The sequence below is a fragment of the Hibiscus syriacus genome, unplaced genomic scaffold, assembly GCF_006381635.1.
Source record: "Hibiscus syriacus cultivar Baekdansim isolate YM2019G1 unplaced genomic scaffold, ASM638163v2 tig00110328_pilon, whole genome shotgun sequence".
Classification (NCBI taxonomy): Eukaryota; Viridiplantae; Streptophyta; class Magnoliopsida; order Malvales; family Malvaceae; genus Hibiscus; species Hibiscus syriacus.
This window is the reverse complement of record NW_024062685.1, coordinates 3,885,832-3,911,103: the sequence shown is the minus strand read 5'-3', so window position 1 is coordinate 3,911,103 and position 25,272 is coordinate 3,885,832. Positions and strand designations below refer to the sequence as shown.

At 34.3% G+C, this 25,272-nt stretch overlaps 1 protein-coding gene across 1 annotated transcript; it reads right to left on the bottom strand.

Annotated features, from left to right (window-relative positions):
* Positions 1-17,369: 17,369 nt before the first annotated feature.
* On the bottom strand, positions 17,370-19,708 carry LOC120118292. The gene is made up of 2 exons (XM_039138372.1): positions 18,701-19,708; positions 17,370-17,765 (listed from the first exon to the last, which is right to left on the bottom strand). Exons 1-2 carry the CDS (start codon positions 19,706-19,708, stop codon positions 17,370-17,372), a joined length of 1,404 nt encoding a protein of 467 aa, XP_038994303.1.
* Positions 19,709-25,272: the final 5,564 nt, after the last annotated feature.

Sequence of the window (25,272 nt, the reverse complement as noted above, 5' to 3'; positions counted from 1 at the left end):
CAACGATACTACCATCTCACGTAGAGCGGCAACCTCACCACGTAAAGTAGACACCTCACACGCCATGCACCATCGTTATCGCGTAGAGTACCGATCTCATCACGCAAGGCATTGACCTCATCACGTAACTCCCTTGACTCATCCCGTGGAGGTGGAGAACAGGAGATAGAAGTCGTGGCATCTTTGTCGGTCGCCTATCATGAGGTGATGGTGGAGAAGAGACTCGTGATGTGACGGGATAGGTGATGGCTCTCGTTGTAGAGGTGTATAGTCGGGTCGATCAGGTGATGGCTCTGGGTGAGGTGATGGCTCTCGAAGTGGAGGAAGTGGAGGCTGCTCATCATTCGTGTCATCAAAAAAACGCTGACTAGCTTGCCACCAATCAGTGGCAAGCTCAGCCTCCGTGGGTGTCAGTCTCATTAATGGAGTGTTGGCCTTCTAATAATATAAAAACTAAAACAAAGTTAAACGTCTACTATTAATAACTTGTTTATATATGATAGTATTTGTGTTAACTTACATTATTTATTGTCGCATATGATATTAAGTCTTCCCAATCCAACATACGTTTCCTCTTCCAGGAAATAGCCCTAGGAATATCATCTGAAGATTTTAATGCATATGTCCGCATGCTGGGGAAAGCCTCGAATATCCAAATCTACAAACAATATAATAACAAACATTAGTAATTGTTAAATAATTAATTATAATTTTGAAAACATTATATAGAAATTCTTACCTTAAAGGCCCAAACAAAGCCTGACAAAGTGTATTTCGACCCATCGCCCCGCAAACTTTTGCGGTCATCAAAGGCAGACGACAACTTAGTCCAGGTAGCTTTCCATATATACGAACCCCACGGAAACAGATTCCATGCATTTAGGCCCTCTACCAATAATATTAGCTCCTGAGGAATAGGTTGTCTGGCCTCTCTGCCTAGAAAGCCGGCATACAAAAGTAGTAGAAGGCATACTCGGACAACATCGACGTCATTCATCCGAGTAAAACCATCTTTCTTATTAAACAATTTCTTCATGTCGTCGACGTGTAAGTTCGGCTTCTCTATTGACTCATCAGGAAAAACCCTGGATAACCATGATGGGCGTGTGATATGACGAGTGTACCGGCCTACATCATCATGTCCGAATCGTAGACCAGTGATTAAGCAGAACTCCTTCCGCCCAAAACAAGTATACGCCGGTGGAAAATGAAACCATATCTCTTCCTCACCACGTTGTATACTGTCAGATAGATCGTTAGTCATGGTCTGAAGCCACAAATGGGTCAAACTAGCATCTCCACCCGGATGCTGTACTCTCAGCCATGGCCCGAAGCAGGTTTCTTCAAACAATTTTCTTTGTGCAGGTGCAAGCTTCGAAGCAATTGTAGTGGCTAGGCTAACTTTATTCCTTAATGTCAATGAAGCCGAAAAAAATTTCTACAAAAAAACAATAAACATACCAAGTTAGATATACCAAAAATTACACTGTCAAGATATACCAAAAACAAAACAATAAACATAAATATAGTTTATTCTTGAAACTAAAATTTGCAACACTGTTTCTGTCTTTTGGTTGAAATGAAAATCGCAACGAGATAATGAGAATCGCAACGCGGAAATGACTATCGCAACGAGAGAATCACAACGCGAAATGACTATCGCGACCAGACAATCGCAACGCGAAATGAAAATCGCAACCGCGAAATTAAAATCGCAACGCGAAATGAAAATCGCAACGCGAAATGAAAATCGCAATGCGAAATGAAAATCGCAATGCGAAATGAAAATCGCAATGCGATTTTGGTTTCGCGTTGCGATTTTTATTTCGCGTTGCGATTATCTCGTTGCGATAGTCATTTCCGCGTTGCGATTCTCATTCTCGAAACTATTATTCTTCTGCATTACTTCAACCAAAAGACAAAACAAAAACAAATACTAACTTCACAGGCTAAACAGTTTAGCAGTATTGGCAGCAATCGAATGAATTTAATAAGAAATCTAAGTGAAATGGTTAATCTATTATTGAAATTACCAGTAAACTTATCATCAATCTCAATATGAAAAACCTAAAATAATGCAAAAATTTCAAAATAAAAATAAAAAAAACTAACCCTCGGAGGTTGATTTTCCATTTCTGAATGATTGTGAGGGATTTTTGACTGTGAATGGTTGTGAGGGATTTCGCCGGCGATGGGGACGGAAATCTTCGGAGATGGGGACGGATTTCGCCGTAGAGAGTGAGAGATGGAGATGGGACTGAGTGTTGTGTTTTTGGGTTTGAGGTTATGAGTTGCGTGCGATTACTGTGGACGGTTCATTTTCCGATTTATTAAGAAAAAATACGTGTTTGGAATTTGAAAAAAAAAAATACGCGTTAATACGAATGGCGCTAAGTAAATCGCGTTGCGAAAGTCAGTATCGCGTTGCGAAAGTAAGTATCTCGTTGCGATTTTTTATTATCGCATTGCGATAGTCAGTATCGCATTGCGATTTTCCCAATTCGCGTTGCGATTTACTTATTCGCATTGCGAATTTCCCAATTCGCGTTGCGATTTACTTATTCGCATTGCGAATTGGGAAAATCGCAACGATACTGTAGACCATCGCAACGCGATTTTCAACTATCGCATTGCGAAAATGCAACGCGAATTTGCGATAATGGAGATCGCGTTGCGAATTAGCGATCGCATTGCGATTTTGTTGGTCATTTTGGCAAATCCGGAAAAAGTTGGTTAAAATCGTATATTATATGGGATTTTTGGTCACTGAGGTTATTTTCTCCAAGTAGATATGTCACAAGGGAAGGAGAGCTTATCGGCAGAATCAGGAATGGGTGCATATTCTTAGAAGACACTTAACATCCACAATGCTTTAACTCTTCATTTCTTTTGAAGCGCCTATCTCCGGCATCTAATATCTTTGATACATATTCAGACATAATTCATGAGTACAGGGATATGACCCTCCAAATACATGGAAAAACTTTATAAAAATAATTAAACATACATGTATCTGGCTCTCACACCCTAGTCCAAACAAACAAAGGCCAGCATACCAAAAATTTCTCATTTAAAAGGCAATAAAGAATTGTATTCAATGCTGAAAAATCAGACACCAATAAACATTTAAAAGTATTAAAAGGAATATTGACTAGTAAAAGAATTGAACTCATGCTATTCTTTCCAATGGTAAGATTCTTGATATCTAAAAACTGAACTGTATACAGGTTCAAGTAACAGCAAGATCTATAATCAATGTAGAGTACATAATGCACCCATATGCAAAAAGATAATTTCTCATTATTACCCATTAAAAAGCTAAAGTGAAACTCTAAATTTTTTGAAAGATATATATTGTTTATAACCCTCCTCTAACAACCATTACTCAATAGCATTCATAATTTATATATAACACCAATTAAGCATCACCATTTTCTCCTTAATGCAAAAAGAAATATTACATGTAAGGCTAATTGCTAACCGGACAAAATTAAATTGGGGGGGGGGGGGAGACGAGAAAAGCTAATCGAATCGCATTATATATATTTAGATAGCAGCACAGAGAGCATATATTAAAAAGGCCTAAGCATCATCCCCGGAAACAATAAAATCGAAACTGAAAATACGAAATCGATAATGAAATGAAATGAATGCGGGACAATCAAAAGGGAAACATGAAGCTAGCGTACCTGGATATGTTACCGACGATTTGAAATCTTTCGACAAAAAAAGGTTTTCGCGGGAGGGAGAGAAATGAAGCTGGTCTTCTCAGGAGGAATTAGACTGCTTTTGAGTAGGAAAGAGGCGGTTCCCTTTCCGCCGCCGCCGCTACTGGTGCTGTGGAGAGAGGAGCGGAATCTTGTTTTACCTGTCCTTTATATTTTTTTATAAATGTAACAGATCAGTTGACTTCAACGCCACTATGCCGATACTTCTACGCCATTTAAGATTGGCTAAAATGCACAAATAGTCACTAAACTATGTTGAAATAATCTTTTTGATTTTCAAATTTTTAAAAATTATAAAATTATTATTAAACTTTTGATTCTCTTTATAAAAATAGTCACTAAACATGTATATTTTTTTACTCTTCAAGTAGTGGCATTTACATAGATTATGTTTTGTTTAGGTCTTTTTGTTATATGTAAAAATAGTTTGTAAAGTAAAATTTTATAATTTTTTAGCATTGAAATTAGATGTATGCCATGTTTTGATTTAGTGCTAAATATATCACCTTTTATTTTGAAAAGTTATTTGGTATGAGATTTTGCATATACATTTTGATATGCAAAAGAAGTGTTCTGAATGAAGCTAATTTGAAAATGCTTCCAAAGAAATTTTAAATAAAGTTAATTATCACAATTTAAAATTTATGTTTCAGCTTGCGCGAATCAACTTATCTTGGTGGTTAAAAGAATCATTGTTGTTCCTAGAGGTCATAGGTTTGAACACAAGCGACTATAGCAAGGTGATTGAGTGTTCATTGTTGAACAATTAAAAGTATTTAGAACAGAAACTACTTTATAAACAACTTAGCTTAAATAAAAAAAAATATGTTTAAGCCTGATTTTAATTGTTTTTCATGTTTAAATAAGATAAAGGTTTGTCTATTATGATTTAGGCATTATTTGGATAAGTTTCAAATGTTTTAAAAAGTGTATTTAGGGTATTTTCAGATATTGGTTTCAAAGTCAATAGAATAGTTTTCGAAGCTAAATTTCAATAGAAACTTAAGTGTGCGTTTGGTTCACGGAATGTAAGATTACCAGTAGGAATAAAAGATTACTATGAAATAGGATTACTGGGAATATTGTATTTTGTATTTGGTTGGTTTACAAGAATGTAAGATTATCGTGTTTGGTTAAAGGAATAAAAGATTATTGGAATGTATATTTGACCAAATTGTCCTTATTATATATTTGTTTTTTAACAAGTTGAATTATACTATAATATTACTATAAGATATTTATATATTTTCTTTAAAAAATTTAAATTCATAAAATTCATATACTTTTTTTACAAAATTGAAAATATAAAAAGGTTTAATGAAAGGGCAAAATTTTATTTTAACCCTTGAACTTCATATAAAATTTTAATTATAGACTTTTTTGTAAATTTAAAATAGTTTAAGGATAAATTTGTAATTTAACCTTCGTAGAATTTTTATGACTGAAGAATGATATTTTTGAAAAAAAAAATTTAAGGGCATTTTAATAAAAAACGACGGTAATCCAACAATACCCAAGGGAAGGGGTAATGACATTCCCGATAATATACCCCAAGAAATCCACTATTGGTAATAAAACATTACCGGGAACGAGATTACCGGCCAACCAAACGGGAGAATGTAGATTTCATTCCCCCGGTAATCCCACATTCCCCGAACCAAACACGCCCTAAGAGTATTGAACCCATGTCCGGGTTTTTAAACCCAATCCACTACTTTGAACCAAATATTATTTTTTTCTTAATTTGATAATTATTTGTAAATATTACTCAAATATTTCCAATAATTGTCTTATGATCAAATTGACACATTTTCACTAAAATATAAATCCTAGTTAATAAAAGATGGATTCTGCATTTCGTTTCGAATTATGACATCACTTATTCAATCGAACTTTCAAGTCAGATAAAGATGTTACAATCTACTTCAATTCAATTTATATGTGGATATAAAGATACGGTCATCCAAAATTTTTCAACACATAAAATAACTTTAAAAATAAACACACACAAACCGAGACTTACGTCTAAATCTGAATTTGGGTAACATAGAAATAAGCATAGCATCTCGAGTGACAAAAACATGAGATATGGATCAATGTTTAATGAAGTGAACATTATAACTAATTTTGCATATAAATTAATGTTAAGTGATGTGGTACGTACGTTACTGATAAACTTTTACCCCCAAAACATGCAGTATCAGCACCAGGAGGTGGAGGAATGACTTTTATTCCATTTGCTAGGGAAAGAAAAATGATTCTCAGATAGCTCCTTTTCAAAATCTCATACATATCATGCTCCTACTTTTCTGGTCTAATTTCGAGTTTCATCCTCCTACTTTCAAGAATTAAGAGGTTAATTATCAACTTCAATTCATCATAATATTTTTCAACTTAAATTGAACTTGAATTAGATAAATTCTAAATGGAGCATAATTCAAAGCATTTTAAAAAATAATAAAAAGGTTTAACAGTGTTTTAAAAGAATGAAAATTGAGTGGGGACCGACCCAACATAAAATAGCAAACGTAGACACCGTACATAAGCCAAAATTTGTCATAGAAAAGTCGAGTTCAAAATTCAGGCGAATTTTTCCCAAAAATCACCCTTTTCCTCTTTATTTTCCTATCAGACACCCTTTCATCTTTATTTTTTGAACTAACACCCTTTGCAGGAATGCGCGACCCATGCACCGCACCTTACGCTGATGTGGCATCACGTGGGGTAAGACGTGGCTCATGCACCGCGCCTTATGCTGACATGGAGACAAGCTGGGTAAGGAGCGGTGCATGAGCCATGCCTTTGCTTTAATTCTGACACGCGTTAAGAAGACGCGGTGCATGGGCCGCACCTTCGCTTTAATTTCGGCAACCACCCGCCCGTTCACACCCCCATCCCACCCTATAAATACCTCATTCCTTAACCATTTTCATCACACCAAATCCTCTCAACTTCTCTCAAATACTCTTAAATTATTTCATAGTTTTTAAGGTATATATTATTATATTTAATATTTTGTTAGTATTTTATTTAACTATTTAATTTTTAATATTTTATTTAATTAATTTTTTTGTAGTTATAAAATGAAGGCGGTCTGCTTCGTTTGGATAGAAATCATATATCTCGACATTTTGTTGATACGATAACATTTTTACATTTTAATTTAATTTAAATTATTAGTAACAAATTATTTATTTAATGCATGATTATTAGTTTATAAATTAATTTTTATAATTATTAATATTTTAAGAGAGCGACCATATATTAAATCATTTATCAGGAACCTTAAGTTAACGATACCTACCTGTGTCTGGCTATATTTAGTCGAGGCTGGATTCGGTCATATAGCTAGATATGAAGGCCATTGTAGGATAGAACCAAACCTGATTTCTGCATTAGTGGAGCGGTGGAGGCCAGAGACTGACACATTTCATCTTCCGTGCGGAGAGTGTATGATTAAACTTGAGGATGTTTCCATGCACCTGGGGCTTTTGGTGGATGGAGATTTGATTTCAGGGATGGCATACGGTAACTGAAATACTTTGTGCCAGGAGTATCTAGGAGGTGTCCCACAAAATTTTAACGGTAGTCAGATACCGTTAAATTGGTTAGATGCAAATTTTCAGAATTTGAGTGAGGACGCCTTAGAGGATGAAGTTAAAAAGTATGCACGGGCATGCATATTGCAACTGATACTAGGGTTGCTGATGGCGGACAAATCACACAACCAAGTTCACTGTATGTGGTTGTGACATCTTGGCGATTTTCATCTGGCCGGATCACTGAGTTGGGGCTCGACAGTTTTGACTTTCTTGTATAGGGAGATATGTCGAGCGTCTGACTACAGGAAAAATGCTATCGACGGATGTCTCCTTCTGCTGCAGTCTTGGTCGCTTGCCCTTTTTATGTCCTATTGTGAAGAACCCCTTCGTATTCCGCTACTATTGAGGTAATTAAAAAACTGATTTCGTATATTAATCATTTTATCCAGTGTATAATAAAAATTATTTCCTTGAATAGGTGGTCTATTTACAAAAAAAATCATCGGGATCTACCTGATGAATTAGAAATAATCAGGCTACTAATCGATCAGAAGGCTGGCACAGAGGTATGTATTTTAATGTTTGAAAATTGATTTTGTACTATAGTATAATAATTAGATTATTATTTTGATAAGAATTACATATATTTGTTTTAGTTTGAATGGGCACCTTATTATAATGATGATATGAGGATGTGAATCCTACCTGAGTTGAGGGGCCCATTAGATGTTTGGACGGCGGTGGTCCCTCTGATCTGTTATGCGATTGTCGAGTGGCACCCCACTGATCACGTGCTCCGACAATTTGGTTTTGTACAACCAATTCCGGAACTACCTCGCAATATGGACCAGTTGCATAACACATATCGACGCGATAAAACGGATACAAATTGGCTGGTGAAGCATTATGAGTGGGTCATTATATGGGAGGATTGATATTGGTGCTTTCCTCATAGGGAACCCATTTATGTTGACGACTGGACGGTTGCAGATGGTTATTATGAGTGGTTCAACAGCAATGGGAAACCATTTATGCTTTCCGAGGATGTAAGAGGACAGAGCATTCATCGACGTCGACAGAGATATGCACCGTCACAACCCCATTATCCCACGACTCGTGGGCAGAGAGCAGGTGCTTCCGGTTTGTCGTCAACTGCACCACCGGAACCTTCACAGCAACCACCGTCTGCAGCGACGTACACCCCACAACCATATCTGATGTCGCCACCGCCTTTCTCTTACCAAATATCTCCGCCGTCACCGTCACAGAGTTATATGATCGGAAGATATTATGGGTCTATGTTTGCAGATCCGACTTAGGGTTCATATGCTGGTTATTTGGCGGGTGCAACCTCATCACCGATGGCCGCCGCACAGACACTTCCTGTACAGTTTTCTCATTCATCGATGTCTGTGTTTTATGAGTTTTCCCAGTTTTCTATGAGCGATGGGTTAGTCAGTCATACACCTCCAGGGTCTTTATTCTATGGAGGTGCTATATCGTCATCAGTTCCTCATCAACAAAATGTATCTTCCTGACGACAACGACAACGATGACGATGATGGTGATGACAGTGAGAAGTCAAAACCAATTATACAAAGAAATCCTTCTCGATACAAACAACCACCGCCCTGTGGAACACATTCGCACCGCAGACATCGATAGATTTTTATATTTTATTATATTTGTATTTACTTGTTTATTGGACTTTCTTTATTGTAATTTTTTTATTTATAATTTAATACTTAATTTATTTTGTTAATTTTGTTGGACTTTTTGTTAATTTTGTTAATTACTATTTAATATCAATTATTGTATTTTTTTATTATTTACCCTTTAATACTTATTGTAAGTTTGTTGTATTTAAAATTATATTCAATACCAAATTGCTATTAGTTGGATAAATTTAATAATTGTGTTCGATAACTTTCTTAAGTTTGTCACTTATTATATCTTTTATTATAATCACATATAACGCCAACGTCGAATCCCGTTTTCTTATATTGTTTTTTAATCGTCATCAGTGGTTATCAAATGACATTAACTTTAAGTAAATGTAAATTAAACTACAAGAATTATTATTTGATAAACAACAACTACATCAGTTCCTCATCAATGGTTACTTGATGACAAAAAAAGTGGACATGTTCTTCTAGTGTGTCCTGAGTTTCTACAATGCCCACATTTTTTATCGTGTATATATGTTTCTCGAATATCCATATCACAATGAATTCGAGTGGATTTTGGACGACCACACTCCCTCAATAAAGTCAGATTTGGTACAATCGAAACCCAATTCTGAACCCTATTAGGGTTTTTGTCATTACCTATGGGGGAACTCAAATTTGTATACCTTAAACACTTATGATAGTAGGTATACGGGATCCACAAAACGGTTATAGTCTTGATGGGTATGCGAGCAAGCTGTCGAGATGTTTCTCTGCCCGGCGATGGAGAGTGCAAATAGTACACCCCAAACGGTATAACTAGTCTCGAAAAAGTAAGTGCTTATCCTCCTTGAATCAGATAAAACACCAAATTGTAGAGTCGCCACCAATCTTTTGATTTGGTGAGATTGGTCACCAAAGTGTTATATTATTCTAATAATATTCCTAAGAATAATATTAAAATAATACAACTCGGGTCTGCTTACCAGAAAAATGAGTTCGGGAGTCGGTTACATATAGGGAAGGATTAGCACCCAAAAACACCCAAAATTGGTACCCGTATTTATTAATTAGTGTCTTTGCAATAAATTATAAATTTGCTCTTTAAATTTAAATTCACAAATAATTTAATTTAGTTAATTACTAAATAATATTTAACATAAATATTACTGATTATATTATTATATTATATCATAATTATATTATAGAATTATCTTAATAAAAAATATCAATATTATAATTATAATATAATAGTAAATAGTGATTAAAATACATAATAGTAAAATTTATTAATCCTAATTCTAAATAATAATATAATTATGTAATTTACCCTAATTTAATAATACATGATATAATTATAAATTTATTAATATTTAGGGACTAAATGTGATACTTAGCTTAAATATATCTATATACATGGTAATGACTAAAATAATACTTAATAAAACTGAAAACTTAAATTAAAATATACAAAAACATGCTTTAAGGTCTGAATTGAATGTTTACAAAATTACAGGGACATCAAGAACTATTTATCCATACCCGTATTTACGCACTAGTCCCTCCCCAAAACTATGCCGTTCGAGGAGGGATATAAATAGGCCTAATTAGGCTGAAAACCTCATTTTCTTCCTCTGCTTCTCTCTCTTTAGAGAAAAAATCTCTCACATCTTTCTAAAATTCCCACACCAGAGGGAATTTGTCCTCGGCCTGCAACTGATCGTCGTCGTTAACCACCACCGTCGACCACCACCCACGGTGATCGATATCAACTAATTACACCAAATCACTCCCCCTTTTCTCCTAAACACGAATCCAACATCCTTTTTTCCCAAAACACTCTAAATCGCAGTAGATCTAAGGAAATATACCTTCGAAACTTGGCTTCTCCGGTGGCGCTTGAGATTTCCGACGACTGTAAGGCTTCCCTCTCTCTCTATTTCTATGGTTTGTGTTGCTGCCTTGGCTTGCTTGCTCGTTATTGTTTCCTTTGTAGGTGAATCCCTATTTATAAGGGGTTTCGATGCTCCCTTTGGACCGGTTAAAGACTGTTCCATGGTGAGTCATCGGAGATACGATGATGACTCACCCTAGTGGTGGTGAGATATCCGGTGAAGAGGCTGAGTGCATTTAATGCACTCAGATCTTGCAAATCCGGTGAGGACATGGCAACTGTTGGTTCGAGCGTTCGGCGGCGAGGACATCATCACCTCTATGGCGGCGCCGGAATAGCCCTAGGGTTACAATGAGTACCCTAGGGTTTTGCTGGTGCCTTGTGGATTGTTAGATCTCTCTATGTTCGAGCAGCTGTGGAGGAACGACAGCTATTGCTAGGGTAAAACCCTAACTGATGAAAGATCTGGGCCTTCCATCTTCATCTGGATTGAACGATTGAGGAAGCTTGCGGTGCTGTAATATGTGTGAAACCCTAAATCAAACTTGGGTCTGCTCCTTAAGCCTACTGGGCTATTCGGGTCGAATTTGGGCCTGAATCGAGTCTGGGTCTGTTGGGATATGTTGTAATTGGGCTTCAGGTTGTAACTTATTTTGCATTTGGACCTTTGAATTATAATTGGACCTCCAGTCTTAATATGCATTTGGGCCTGTAAAATTGTAATAATTAATTATAATAATATTTATTATAATATTTATAACGTATATATAAAATAAACATCACTCGAACGAAAACTAATGTCGACAGCTGCCCCTCTTTGCTTATTTTTGTGTTAACGAGGATAAAGCAAAGATAAAAAGACAAGAAGTTTTCGTCGAGTGGCTTTTTATTTCATAAAAATTCATCCACTACTCTTCCGTGGAGATTGAAATTTTTATCTGATCTTGCTTCACTACTCTTTTTGTGAAGGCTGAATTTGCATTGCTTCACTACTCTTTTGTGAAGGCTTGATTTGCTTTGCTTCACTACTCTTTTGGGACGGCTGAATTTGCATGGAAATAATCTGCTTCCACTACTCTTCCGTGGAGATTAGATTGACTTGGAAAAAAAATGTTTCACTACTCTTCCGTGAAGAGCAGACTCAAGGTTGATATGCTTCCACTACTCTTCCGTGGATATTAGACTCATGCAATCTTTAGATATCCCTCTTTTTAGGGATTTTGAGTTGATTATTCCAATCTCAGGATTTGAACTTTTGGCTTTCTTTTCAAAAAACCTGCAAATGTTACATTGTGTTTGCTATCATGCATTTATGAATGTCATGACCCTATTTATACCTAAAATGTGTGCAATGACAAAATTTTAAAAAGTATCTTCTTTTCTTTGAACAATGGCCCCCTTTTTTGTTGTCTATTTTTAACTCAAGCTTATCATGGGTGCAACAATCATAATCATTTTATCTCAACCAACCATCTTGATCCTTTTTGGTTGAAACTAAACTTGTCTTTGTTCTTCTTGAATTCTACCAATACAAATGACAACCATTCAATTGATAACAAATATTTTAGATCATCATCAAGTATCTGAAACCTCCTATGCTTCAATGTTTCATGTCATATGTTAAAATTATTGCCAGCCTCAGAATATTAGTATTCTTCAAAGACTTTTTGTACAATAATACACCATGATTTTATGTATTTCAAATTAAACTAAATGTTTTAAAATTCCAAATCAAGATGCTTTGCAAAAAGAAAAATATTTTTATTCATGCAAAGAATTTACATGGAAAACTTTTATTTGTAAAAGAAAAAGTAGGTATCTTCAAACACAAACAACATAAATGCTTTTGAACTGGCACACTGCAAAGTGATTTAAGTGTAGCTTATTTCAAAAGGATCTCGAAATTATGATGAAGGTATGGAGTTCCTCAAATCCTTCTTCCCTTTATGCAAAATATCTTTTAACTGCATCCGAATTTACTAGGTATGGTAATTCCGGTCCATCCATTTCAGTAAGGACTAAAGCTCATCCAGAAAAAACCTTTTTTACAATATAAGGTCATTCCCAATTTGGTATCCACTTTCCTCGGTGATCATTTTGAAAAGGTAAATCCTTCTGAGCAAGATCCCCTTCGTAAAATTCTCGGAGGCGAACTTTCTTATCATGCGCTGGTATCATCCTCTTTTGGTACATCTGGCCATGACAAATTGCTTTCATTATTTTTTCTTCGATCAAATTTAATTGGTCATATATGGTTTGTACCTAGTCTACCTCGTCTAGCTTTACTTCTGATAGAACCCGCAATGAAGGAATTTCTACCTCAATTGGTAAGACTGCTTCCATCCTATAGGTTAATGAAAAAGGAGTTGCCCCAGTCGATGTTTGTACTGAAGTTTGATAGGCTAACAGAGCAAATGGTAGTTTCTTGTGCCAATCCTTATATGTTTAAATCATCTTTTCTATAAGCCTCTTGATATTCTTATTAGCTGCCTCGACCGCTCCATTCATTTTTGGGCGATAGATGGTGGAATTATGATGTTTTATCTGGAATTGTTCACAGACTGATTTCATTATTTTGTTGTTCAGATTCAAAGCATTGTCAGTAATAATTCTCTCTGGCAGACTATATCCACAAATGATCTCTTTTTTGAAGAATTTACAGACTGTGGACAGAGTAATGTTCGCATAAGAAGCTGTTTCTACCCATTTGGTAAAATAGTCTATTGCTACCAAAATAAAGCGATGACCATTTGAGGCTTTTGGAAAAAATTTGTCCAATAACATCTATACCCCACATAGAGAATGGCCAAGGAGCTGTCATTACATGCAATGGATGAGGAGGAATATGCTTTCTGTCTCCATAGATTTGACACGTGTGACACTTTCGAGCATAATTAATGCAGTCAATTTCCATAGTTGACCAATAGTATCCAAATCTCATAATTTGTCTAACCATTGTATGCCTATTAGCATGATTATCACATAATCCCTTGTGTACTTCTTCAAGAATTGATTTAGCTTCTTTGGTATCCACACATATTAATAGGACCTGATCCGGCTCTTTTTGTACAAGACTTCCCCATCGAGTACATACCCTGATGCCATTCTTCGGATATTCTCTTATCATTTTCAGTTGCTTGTTCAGGATAACTTTGAAATTTGATATATTGCAATATATCATAGTACCAAGGTTTCTCTTCTTCTTCTTCTTCTTCAATGTTAAGACAATGAGCTGGATATTCATAAGCCTGTATTTCAATAGGCATCATATTTGCATGTTTATTTACCTTATATGCGGCTGCCAAAGTTGCCAAGACATCTTCCATTTGATTTTCTTCTCTGGGGATGTAATCAAAAGTCACTTCTTCAAATTCTTTGATGAGTTTGAGAAACAATTTATGATATTTTACAAGCTTGAAATCTTTTGTCTCCATTCTCCTTTGATTTGGTAAATTACTAGAGCTGAATCCCCATAAACCCTAAGCATTTTTACTTTACATTCAATGACAGGTTTAAGACCCAAAATACATGACTCATACTCAGTTGTATTGTTTGTGTAGTCAAAATTAAGTCGATGGTAAACAAATAATGTTTTCCGTTTAGTGAGACTAAAATTGCCCCAATTCCATGCCTTAATGCATTTGAAGCACCATCAAAAGTCAACTCCCAATATTCTTCATTGGATGTAACTGATTATCTTACAGAAATTTCTATCAAATCCTCATAAGGAAAATCAAAATTTATTGGCTCATATTCTTGAAAAGTTCTATTCACAATGAACTCCCTATTGCACTCCGTTTTACTGCTTTTCGACTGACATATTGGATGTCGAATTCTGACAACAAAATTTGCCAACGAGCTAATCTTCCAGATAATGCAGGAACATTTATTAGATATTTCAAAGCATCAAATATGGATATAAGCCATGTAGTATGATATAACATATATTGTCTAAGCTTTCGAGTGGTCTATACCAGAGCACAACATAATTTCTCAATTAAAGAATATATGGTTTCACATTCAGTGAACTTCTTAGAGAGATAATAAACAGCTCTTTCTTTCTTCTCAGTTTGGTCATGCTGTCCTAATACGCATCCAATAGAATTTACCCAAACAGACAAATAAAGGATTAAAGGTTTATCTGGATAGGTGGTACCAAAATTGGAGTACTTGATAGATATTTCTTAACTGTCTCAAAGGCTTCTTGACATTCTTTATTCCATGTCCCAAAATCATTCTTCCTAAGGAGGCGAAAAATAGGATCATATTTCTTAATTAACTGCGAAATAAATCGAGCTATATAATTAAGCCTTCCTAAAAATCCTCAAACCTTTATTTGTGTTTATGGGGGTGACAATTATTGAATAGCCTTGAATTTATTTGGGTCTATTTCAATTCCTTTTTGGCTTACAACAATCCCAAAAGTTTACCAGATATCACCCCAAATGTACACTTACTTGGGTTGAGCTTTAACTGACATTCGCTTAATCTCTGGAAAAGCTTCCTCAAATTCTCAACATGTTCTTGTTCGGACTTGGCTTTAACAATCATATAATCGACATAAACTTCTATTTCTTTTTGTATCATGTCATGAAATAATGTTACCATAACCCTTTGATAAGTTGCCCCTGCATTCTTTAATCCAAATGGCATCACTTTGTAACAAAACGTTCCTCATAAGGTGACAAACTTTGTTTTTTTCATATCATCAGGGTACATTCTGATTTGATTATAGCCAAAGAAACTATCCATAAATGAGAATAAAGAATTCTTAGCAATATTTCCCACCAATGTGTCTATGTGTGGTAAAGGAAAATTATCCTTTGGACTGGCCCTATTAAGATCTCGATAATCAACACACATACGGACTTTACCATCATTTTTTGTTATAGGGACAATATTTGCTACCCATTCAGGGTACTTGGCTACTTTAAGAAATCCAGCATCGAATTACTTTTTACTTCTTCTTTGATCTTGAGTAGAATTTCGGGTTTCATTCTTCTCAACTTTTGTTGCACTGGCTTACATTATGATTTTATTGGTAACTTATGTACTACCAATTCTGTATCTAACCCTGGCATGTCCTCGTATGACCAAGCAAATACATCCTTATACTCTTGCAGTAATTTAATCAAATCATGTCGCCCTTTATTAGATAAAGTGTTCTAATTTTCACCTCATTCTTTTCCACATTAGACCCTAAATTTAATATCTCAATAGATTCCTTATAAGGAAAAATTTGTTTATCCTCTTTTTCTACCATTTTTAACAGCTCGGAGGGTAAATCATATCATTCACCATAACCCTCAACTTCCTCAGGACACATAGGTTGCTCAAAATCAATTTATGGGCCAAAATCATTAACATCTATGTCATTGATTTTTGAGTTCCTGAAAGAAAAATAAACAAGAGTATATACATATAATCATGAAAATACATTTTAAAAATGATTGCCATTTAGAACTAATGCATCTTTTATTGAAAAAGAAAAACACGTAGTTTAATCCTTTACACAAAATCAAACTATTGCCTAGGGTATAGGCAATAATCAAAGTTTTAGTGTATTACTCTGAAAAAGATTTGAAAACTACATGTAATTCTTCCGCAATCCAATTATTTAACTCAAAATCTAATGATGCAAGATAAATGCCCATAGCTTCTTTTTCTGCAGATTCATCATCTGATATGACATTGATACTCATTTCTTTCAAAGCATTTTCAACAACCATCCCTTCGCTCTGCTGATTCCTTTGAAAAGTATGTCCCCAAGACATAAAAGTATTAGTCAATAGTGGAAAGGTCATCGGTTCCCATGTAAGATCTTCTCCAGCTAACTTTGATTTTCTTAGTTCTTGATTCTTTTTAATGCCCTTCTGTCTCTATATTTTATTGTCGGTCGATATCCCAAACCAAATCGATCCTTCTTGAAGATAGGTAAAAATGGATTAAATGGCCCTTGCAAATAGTTTCCTAATCCTTTTCCAATTTTTACCCCTTTTCCTAAGGTCAATATGAGTCCCATTTTTGTGCAATTGGAAATTTTGGGTTTAGGCATCCTTTTCCCCTCAGCCACAAATGTTGCATTGACAAATTCCAAGGATCTGAAAGAGCATTCAATAGCTTCTTCATCCAATTCAATATATGGAGCAGTGGTAGAGACTGAAGCGATGATGTCTTCTTCAGCATTAAGACATATCAGCCTACCATCAATTATAAATTTTACCTTTTGGTGTAATGTAGATGGAACTGCCACTGCTTGATGAATCTAGGGTCTTCCCAACAAACAATTGTAAGTGGGTATAATATCCATTACAAGGAATTCTATCTCATATGTAGCCGAACCGATAGTTAAGGGACTATCGATTTTTCCTAATACCTCATTCTTGGTTCCATCAAAAGCTCGGACAATACTCTGACTACTTCTCATGAGTGTGCTATCAATTGGTAATTTCTTCAGAGTCACTATTGGCATTACATTTAAAGACGATCCATTATCTACTAACACTCGAGATAAAAATATGTCATTTTCATTTAACTGTCATTTGCATTTAACTGTAATATGCGGAGCTTTAGAGCTACCATTCATCTCAGAAAGAATTTCATCTTCGAAAAAAGAAAGGAAATTATCAGCCTGTATATTTGCAATCAGCCTAACCAATTTGTTTACTGGCAATTCCTTTGGTACAAAAGTTTGATTTAACACTTTTAGCAAATCATTACGATGTGCTTCAGAGCTTAATAAAAGTGCTAAATCTGATATACAAACTAGCAATTTGTGCAACTGTTCAACAATATTGTATTCACTGTGCTTGAGAAACTTAAAAAATTCTACAGCTTCATTTTCAATTATAGGTTCATTGATGACATTTTCATCCTCTTTAAACTGTAGCTCAACCTTTTTCCCTTTATCAACTGGACCTTGTTTCTCAGATTCCTTAGAATAACATCTCCCACTTCTGGTAAAATGTCCAACTTCATCTACTTCTTCATTTCCTCCCATTGTTTCTTTATTTGGCATTCATAATTCCATGGAACTTTTTGTCATCTTTATAAGCAAACAGGGATGGTGAAGTGATAACCACCTTTAGAGCTTTCTTATCTGGTACCAGAGTTCTTGGTATGATAATTAAAGGATGATTAGAGTTATAAACCTCTCCAGATGGTCCCTCAGAGGCACAAATATCAATTTATTCTTCTGATATTTCTTTGAAAAATTTCATTTCATTTTCATCCATCATTTTTGGTACCAAAACCCAAAAATCTAAGCATTGTTGTATAACATGTCCTTCATAACCATGATAATGAAATATATTTCCATAATTTAATTGTTCTACTGACAGATCAAATTTTAGCAAACCGACTTTGATCATTTGAGTCCCTACCCAGACATAGGTGATTTTACTTCACTGACTTGCTTTATCAACTGCTTTCCTTTTTCCTCTATACCTAATTTGATCTCTGTTCCTGCATGATTTGGAAACAAATTTTGAGCCACATTTAGTTGCTCTTTATCACCAAAATTTATGATATTCTTGGTTCTCAAGCTTTGAACAATTTTTTTGAATGCGATGTAGTTTTTGATAGAATGTCCACGAGCTCCTACATGATATTCACATTGCAAATTATCATTGTACCACTTAGGATATGCGGGTTGTATGGGAGATACATGATAAGGTGATATTATATGCTTGTCATATAACATCTGGTATAACTCTTTGTAGGTCATCGAAATTGGGTCAAACTGAAGTTTCTCACTTTCCACCCTTGGTTCCCTTGTTCCTTGTTTGGTGAAGTTTTGTGTTGAAGATCCAATATCCTAAGGTCGAGACACTATGATATTATTGGACTCATATTTCTTGCATTATTTACCTCATTTTCTTTCTTTTTCATAAATGGCTTCTTACTAGATTCACCACTTTCAAGCTTACATCTCTTAATCGCCATTTCAATCATTTCACCCGTTGTAACTATGTCAGCAAAGCTTTTAAAAGAATTCCCTATGAGGTGAGTAAAGAAAGGAACTTTTAAAGTGTTCACAAAGAGCACATTTGTTTCTTCTTCTTCCATGGGTGGATGTACCTGCATAACTATGTACCTAAACCTTTCATTGAGTTTCTTTTCCATGTTCTGCAGTACCATTCGATTAGGCCTTATATCATTCACATGCTTATATTGTTCTAAAAAGGATTTAGCCAAATCTTTCCAGGATTTAATATGAGTTCTACTTAATTGGTTACACCATTGGATGACCAAACCAGTTAAGCTTTCTTGGAAAAAATGGATCAGTAGTTGATCATTCCCTATATAACCCGCCATTTTCCTGCAAAACATCGTGATATGGGTAGAAGGACATTTCATACCATCAAATTTTTCAAAGTTTGGCATTTTGAACTTGGGTGGTAATACTAAATCAGGTACCAAACTCAATTCCTTGGTTTCGATTTCATATAAATTAGAGCATTCCTTTATTACCCTAACTTCTTCCATTAGTTGTTCCAATTGTTTGTTTGACTCTTTATTCTCTTCTTGATCAAAATTTGGAACATTCTTGACTTGTTGTTGGTTTATAGAAACACTAGGTAAATTTATGTTTACCCTTCCTGGTTGAGTAAATGCTCCGGACTGGGCCTTAACATGAGAGGATGTATGATCCGGAGGGTATAAAGGCTCAATTATTTTAGATTTTAGATGATATGCTTTTGGTGTAAAGCCTAGAGGATATAAAGGCTCTTCAGTGAAAGTACCAACAGCTGGGGCATTTATTTGATCCATGCTTCTCATTTGTAACATACTTACAAATGTTTCCATCATCTCACTCTGGGATTTCATCAACTGTTCATGCATTTCTTCATGAATTTTCTTGAAACTCTCTTGCATCTCAGTTGATTCCTTTCAATTTGAGCGATCTTATCGTCCATTGCCCTTTTTCTGGTATTATATGGATGCTTAGGGGGGTCCAGTTTTCTTCAAAAAAGAAAAGAAAACTTTTTTAATGAATATGGATGAAAAATATAATGTCAAAATGTTCATGCTCAATATGTAAATGCAAGGTGTTGATATCAAGATGATTTCTTCAGAATAGCTTTTATATTAAAACAAAGTTTATTACAAAGCTTTAAAACATAGTATAAATTACAAATACATCTGAACAACTTCTCCTAACTGCTGTATATGTTCAAGTAACTCAATGACTTTATGAGCTTCTTCGGTTCCTGGTTCTAATTCTTCACTCAAAGTGGTAGCTTCATATGCCAAGTCCACTAAATATTGTGCCACTCCCTGAACTTGCTCCAGATATTTTGCAATGAGGTCGTCTCTTTATTTGACTTTCCATTAAGCACGTTCCCAACGATAACGTCATTGCAAAATTTCTTCGTACGAGACAATAGGGAGTTGATTCGCCTTTCTCTGAATATCTTAGACTTTGGTTTCCAGCTCATTCACTTGCTTCCTTAGATTCTTAGCTTCCGAGTTACTTTCTTGACTTCGCAATGCAATTTCCAATCTTTCTATCTTGCTTTTTTGTCTCTGGTTTATAGCTTGATTTTCCAATAGTCTTTGCTCTAATGCCTCATTTTCTTTAGCAAGAATATTGGCCTGGTGTTTACTTTGTTTGAGCTTGATTTTCCAATAGTTTTTCCTCAATATCGGGTTAGTGACCAAATTGTAAAGTTTCAGAAATTGGTGATTAAAGTTTGATAATTAAATAGTTCAATGATTTATTGGAAATATGATGAAGGTTATTTAGTAATTATTGAATGAAGTAAAGGGTAAAATGGTAAATTGATAGGTAAAATTTTTATATTCATTTTATAAGAAAATGAACCACATGGGAAATGAGAGAATTATCCAGAGTTTTCTTTCTTCTTCTTTCTCCTCCCATATCTCCAAGCTTAAAGGTGAGTTTCTTTGTTTATGGATTAATTGTTGATTTTAAGGCTGGGTTTTGATTATTAGATGATAACTAAGCTTAAGGAAAGCTTAAGTTATCTTAAAATCAAAGTATGATAGAATTATGAGGGATTAAAGATTTGAGGTTCTTGGGTGAAATTTTGAAATAGAGTTCATAACTAGAGTTGGAAGTTAAATTTGACTTGTCAAGGGTCTAAATAAGAAGTTAGAAACCATAAAATTAGAATTAAAACATATTGCAAAGTTGGTTTAATTCTTGAGTTACATATGAGGAATAAAATTTTGAAGTTAAAGATGGTTTATATGGATATAAATTGGTTTAAGCATGTGTATATGAGTTGAGAACATGAAAGGGGTTGAAAGATGAAGCATTTGAGTTGATTTGAGTAGATTTTCGGGCTTAAAAATGAATTCTGGGCTATGTGCATCGATGCACATTCAATGTGCACCGATGCATCAAGGGTAAATCTCCAGAAATTGTTCAGTGTGTATCGATGCACAGGAAGTGCATCGATACACCTCTTAAAAATGGAAACATTGAATGTAATTAATACATCGATGCATAAGGAGTGCATCGATGCACACGTTAAGGGATGTATCGATACACGTTAGGATGCATCGATGCACTTCAAGGGGAAATAGAAATAAACCTTTCTTTTGGTCTAAGAAATGATAGATTAGCGTATATCAATTGAATATTGATATGTATCAATGTATGATCATATAGATATCGAGCACGAACAAGTTCCAGAACGATTATCAAGTTAAGATTCGATCGAAAGAGATGAAAGCATAAAAGTGGATCAAAACTTAGTGAGGCCAAGGTGAGTGTATATGCATTAGTATATGATGTGTGTGGAAAAGACTCGCGATGAGTCTACTTACAACATTTGATTACATGATTTTATGGATATTAATATGGGTGATATGATTATTATTGATGCATAAATATAATCATAGGTGTTATATGTGAACATGTGAATTATATGAAAAGTGATATGAATTATATGAAAAGAAGCTATATGTCTACATGTATATGTGAAAGAAGCTATGAGCTTATATGAACAGGTGATATGAAAATGTATATGCGAAATGATATAAGTGAAAATGCCCATGTTATGTGTAAAGAGAGCTAGAGGTATAGTTGGCATGCTAAGAGTCGAGGGTTCTACGTGGTCCTTCGGGACATATATGTATTCTTTGGAATATTTACAGGGTCTTGTGAGACACATATGTTATCCATTGAAATATGTATATGGTTATTAAGGAGTGGTCATTAGGGACAAATATAGTACATAGGTCCTTCGGGACAAAATTCATAGCCCCTAGTGGGACCCCATACGAGATGTGGTGACAGCATAGTGCACAACCTCAATAGACTCACATATCTACAGTTCTCACAGATGTACATGGGCTAACAAAGAGATAACAATAAAAATATATTACATGTAAAGTATATGCTTTTGTGATATGAATTGTATTATATGATTGATATGATGAATGATGTGTACATTCGATTAAATGAAATGATATATTATTTTGTGTAATAGCATGACATGATATGATATGATATGTTGATCCATGATTAAGTAGTTAGAATTATTTTAATGTGTTTAATGCCTCAGTAAGTCATAAACTTAGCGTGTGATTGTTTCACACGTAGGTTACCGAAGTGAGAAGAGTAAAGAGCAATGTGGAGCAAGACATGTCAGTTCTCCTTACCAAAGGTCAGATCAGAAGAAAGGTGAATAATATGTATTTGAATATATAAAGTTCTAGTTGACATGTATTCAAAATAATACATTGTATAAGCTCTGAATAGTTCGGTAAAGGTTTTGAATAAGTTATATGTAATAATAAATTTTAAATTACTCACTATTTTATACAAGTAAAGGTTTGAAAAGTCAATGTGACACTTCGGACTCGGATCTAGGTCGGATACGGGTTGGGGGTGTTACATTTAATGGTATCAGAGCTAAGGTTTAGCCGATTCTAGGCTTAAACCAAAGTCCAATGAGGTTTAAAAAAAGTGTACATGCCAACTAAAAGTGAAAATTTCTGATCTGATAGTGTAAGGAGTATGTTGTCTTACTAATAGAATAAGATTTGTATGATGCAGTTGGATTTGATTATAAAAATTGTCAAAGTAAAGTAAATCGATAGCTGACAAATCTGATAGTGATAGCAATTCACCTGCCCTGGCCAGGCAGGATGAAAGTGAAAACCTCAGAAAATGTCTTATAAGATTAAAGGTTGATTTCAGAAAGTTAAAATCATATTAGAATAGTGAAAGAAGATCTTTATTGTTTTGAATCGGTTAAGCGATATGGATTAGTTTTGTTAGTATGTGGATAAAATAGAATATGGTGAATAAATGTCACCATAAAAACGTTAAAAAGATCGAATGACGTGGTGAGTACTTATAGAAGAACTCAAGGATAAGTGCATTAGTGACAAGCGTATAAGATGTATAAAGTTAGAGCTTATGAGTTTGAAATGAAGTGATAGTATTGAGCATAAACAAGAGTATGTTTATGATAAGGGTTTGCAGTTAAGATGGAAAGAGTTAGCGTTGGCTAACCGGAGTATGTGATAAAAATGTACTGGAATTATAAGATTATAAGATATTGTCAGGATATGATAACCAAATATGAAATGGATCTGGATACAGTTGTATATTTGGATCATAGTAATGTGGTATAGTAAAGGAAAAGGAAGTAAGGATTTGCATATTTGAGTAAAGTTGAGGATTGATAAGAAGAGTTTAAAAATGAGTATATCGATGATCATATTATAAGACAAAGGAAGTCAGAATGTTGAGTTTGAGCAACGGAAATTACAGGATGTATGAGAATAGAGGTGAAATTGATAAGTTAAATAAACTAATTTTGAGATAATTTCGATTGGAAAGAATGTATATGATTGGTTGACTAGGGCTTGTGCCCTAGAATGGACAGATGTTATTGACTAGCTGTCAGAGTAAAGGTGATAGAGTTATAAAATTAGAGGAAAAGATAGAGTTGAGTGTATCAATTATGATGTGAAACTGAATATAGTTATGTATTCTGATCAGATAGCTATGATGTAGAAAAGAAGATAAGTATTTGCATGGAACTTTAAGGAAGGAAAATACAAGTATAAAAAAAAGATAAAGAATGAAGTTTTGTATAAGTAAATGGGTTATCAAAGTTATGAGGATGCCATGAAGATTGGTACATAGAGATGAGTATAGGTGATAAGATAAGAGTATGTGAACATGAAAGGAAATATATGATTTGGGTATAAGGAATAAATAAAGGAATAATGGAATAAATAAATAAAAGGGATGAGTTAAAGGATCAAATACGATAAAGGTTATATGGAAGTGTAGATGGCATTTTGATATAGAAGTAAGGAAAATGTGCAAGGTGATGTGAAAAGATTCTTTAAAAGTGTATGTTAATTATATTTAAAGAATATCTAATGTTGTGTTCTCGGTCAAATAATGTTGGAAAATGAGTTGGTTATTGTTATAAGATAATTAAAGAGGGATTTACGAGGTTAAGTGATGAAAATGGATGTTACTGTCTATATGATTAGTGATGTTATATGAAGTCGTAGAAATGGTCAAAGCAAAATGTATAATGGAAGGAGAGAAAAGACAAAGGGATTAAAGTTACTAGTTATTGTTTATATGATCAGTGACAATAGATAAATGTATAAAGGAAAAAAAAGGTAGTTGAAGAAATTAAGGAAGGAAAGATTAAGAAATGAGGTAACATGAGAACAATAGAAGATATATTCTTATTGATTTGTTCAGTGAAAATTCAAGGACAAATTTTCTTTAAAGGAGGGGAGATTTGTAACATTCTCAATACCAGGTAGTGACCAAATTGTAAACTTTCAGAAATTGGTGATTAAAGTAGGATAATTGAATAGTTCAATGATTTATTGGAAATATGATGAAGTTATTTAGTAATTATTGAATGAATTAAAGGGTAAAAAGGTAAATTGACAAGTAAGATTTTTATATTCATTTTATAAGAAAAGGAACCGCGTGGGAAAGGAGAGAATTATCCGGAGTTTTCTTTCTTCTTATTCCTCATCCCGTATCTCCAAGCTCAAAGGTGAGTTTCTTTATTTATGGATTAATTGTTGATTTTAAGGTTGTGTTTTGATTATTAGATGATAACTAAGCTTAAGTAAAGCTTAAGTTATCTTAAAATCAAAGTATGATGGAGTTAGGAGGGATTAAAGATTTGAGGTTCTTGGGTGAAATTTTGAAATATAGTTCATAACTAGAGTTGGAAGTTAAATTTGACTTGTCAAGGGTCTAATTAAGAAGTTAGAAGCCATAGAATTGGAATTAAAACAAATTGCAAAGTTGGTTTAATTCTTGAGTTACATATGAGGAATAGAATTTTAAAGTTAAAGATGGTTTATATGGATATAAATTGGTTTAAGCATGTGTATATGAGTTGAGAACATGAAAAAGGATGAAAGATGAAGTATTTGAGTTGATTTGCGTAGATTTTTTAGCTTAAAAATGA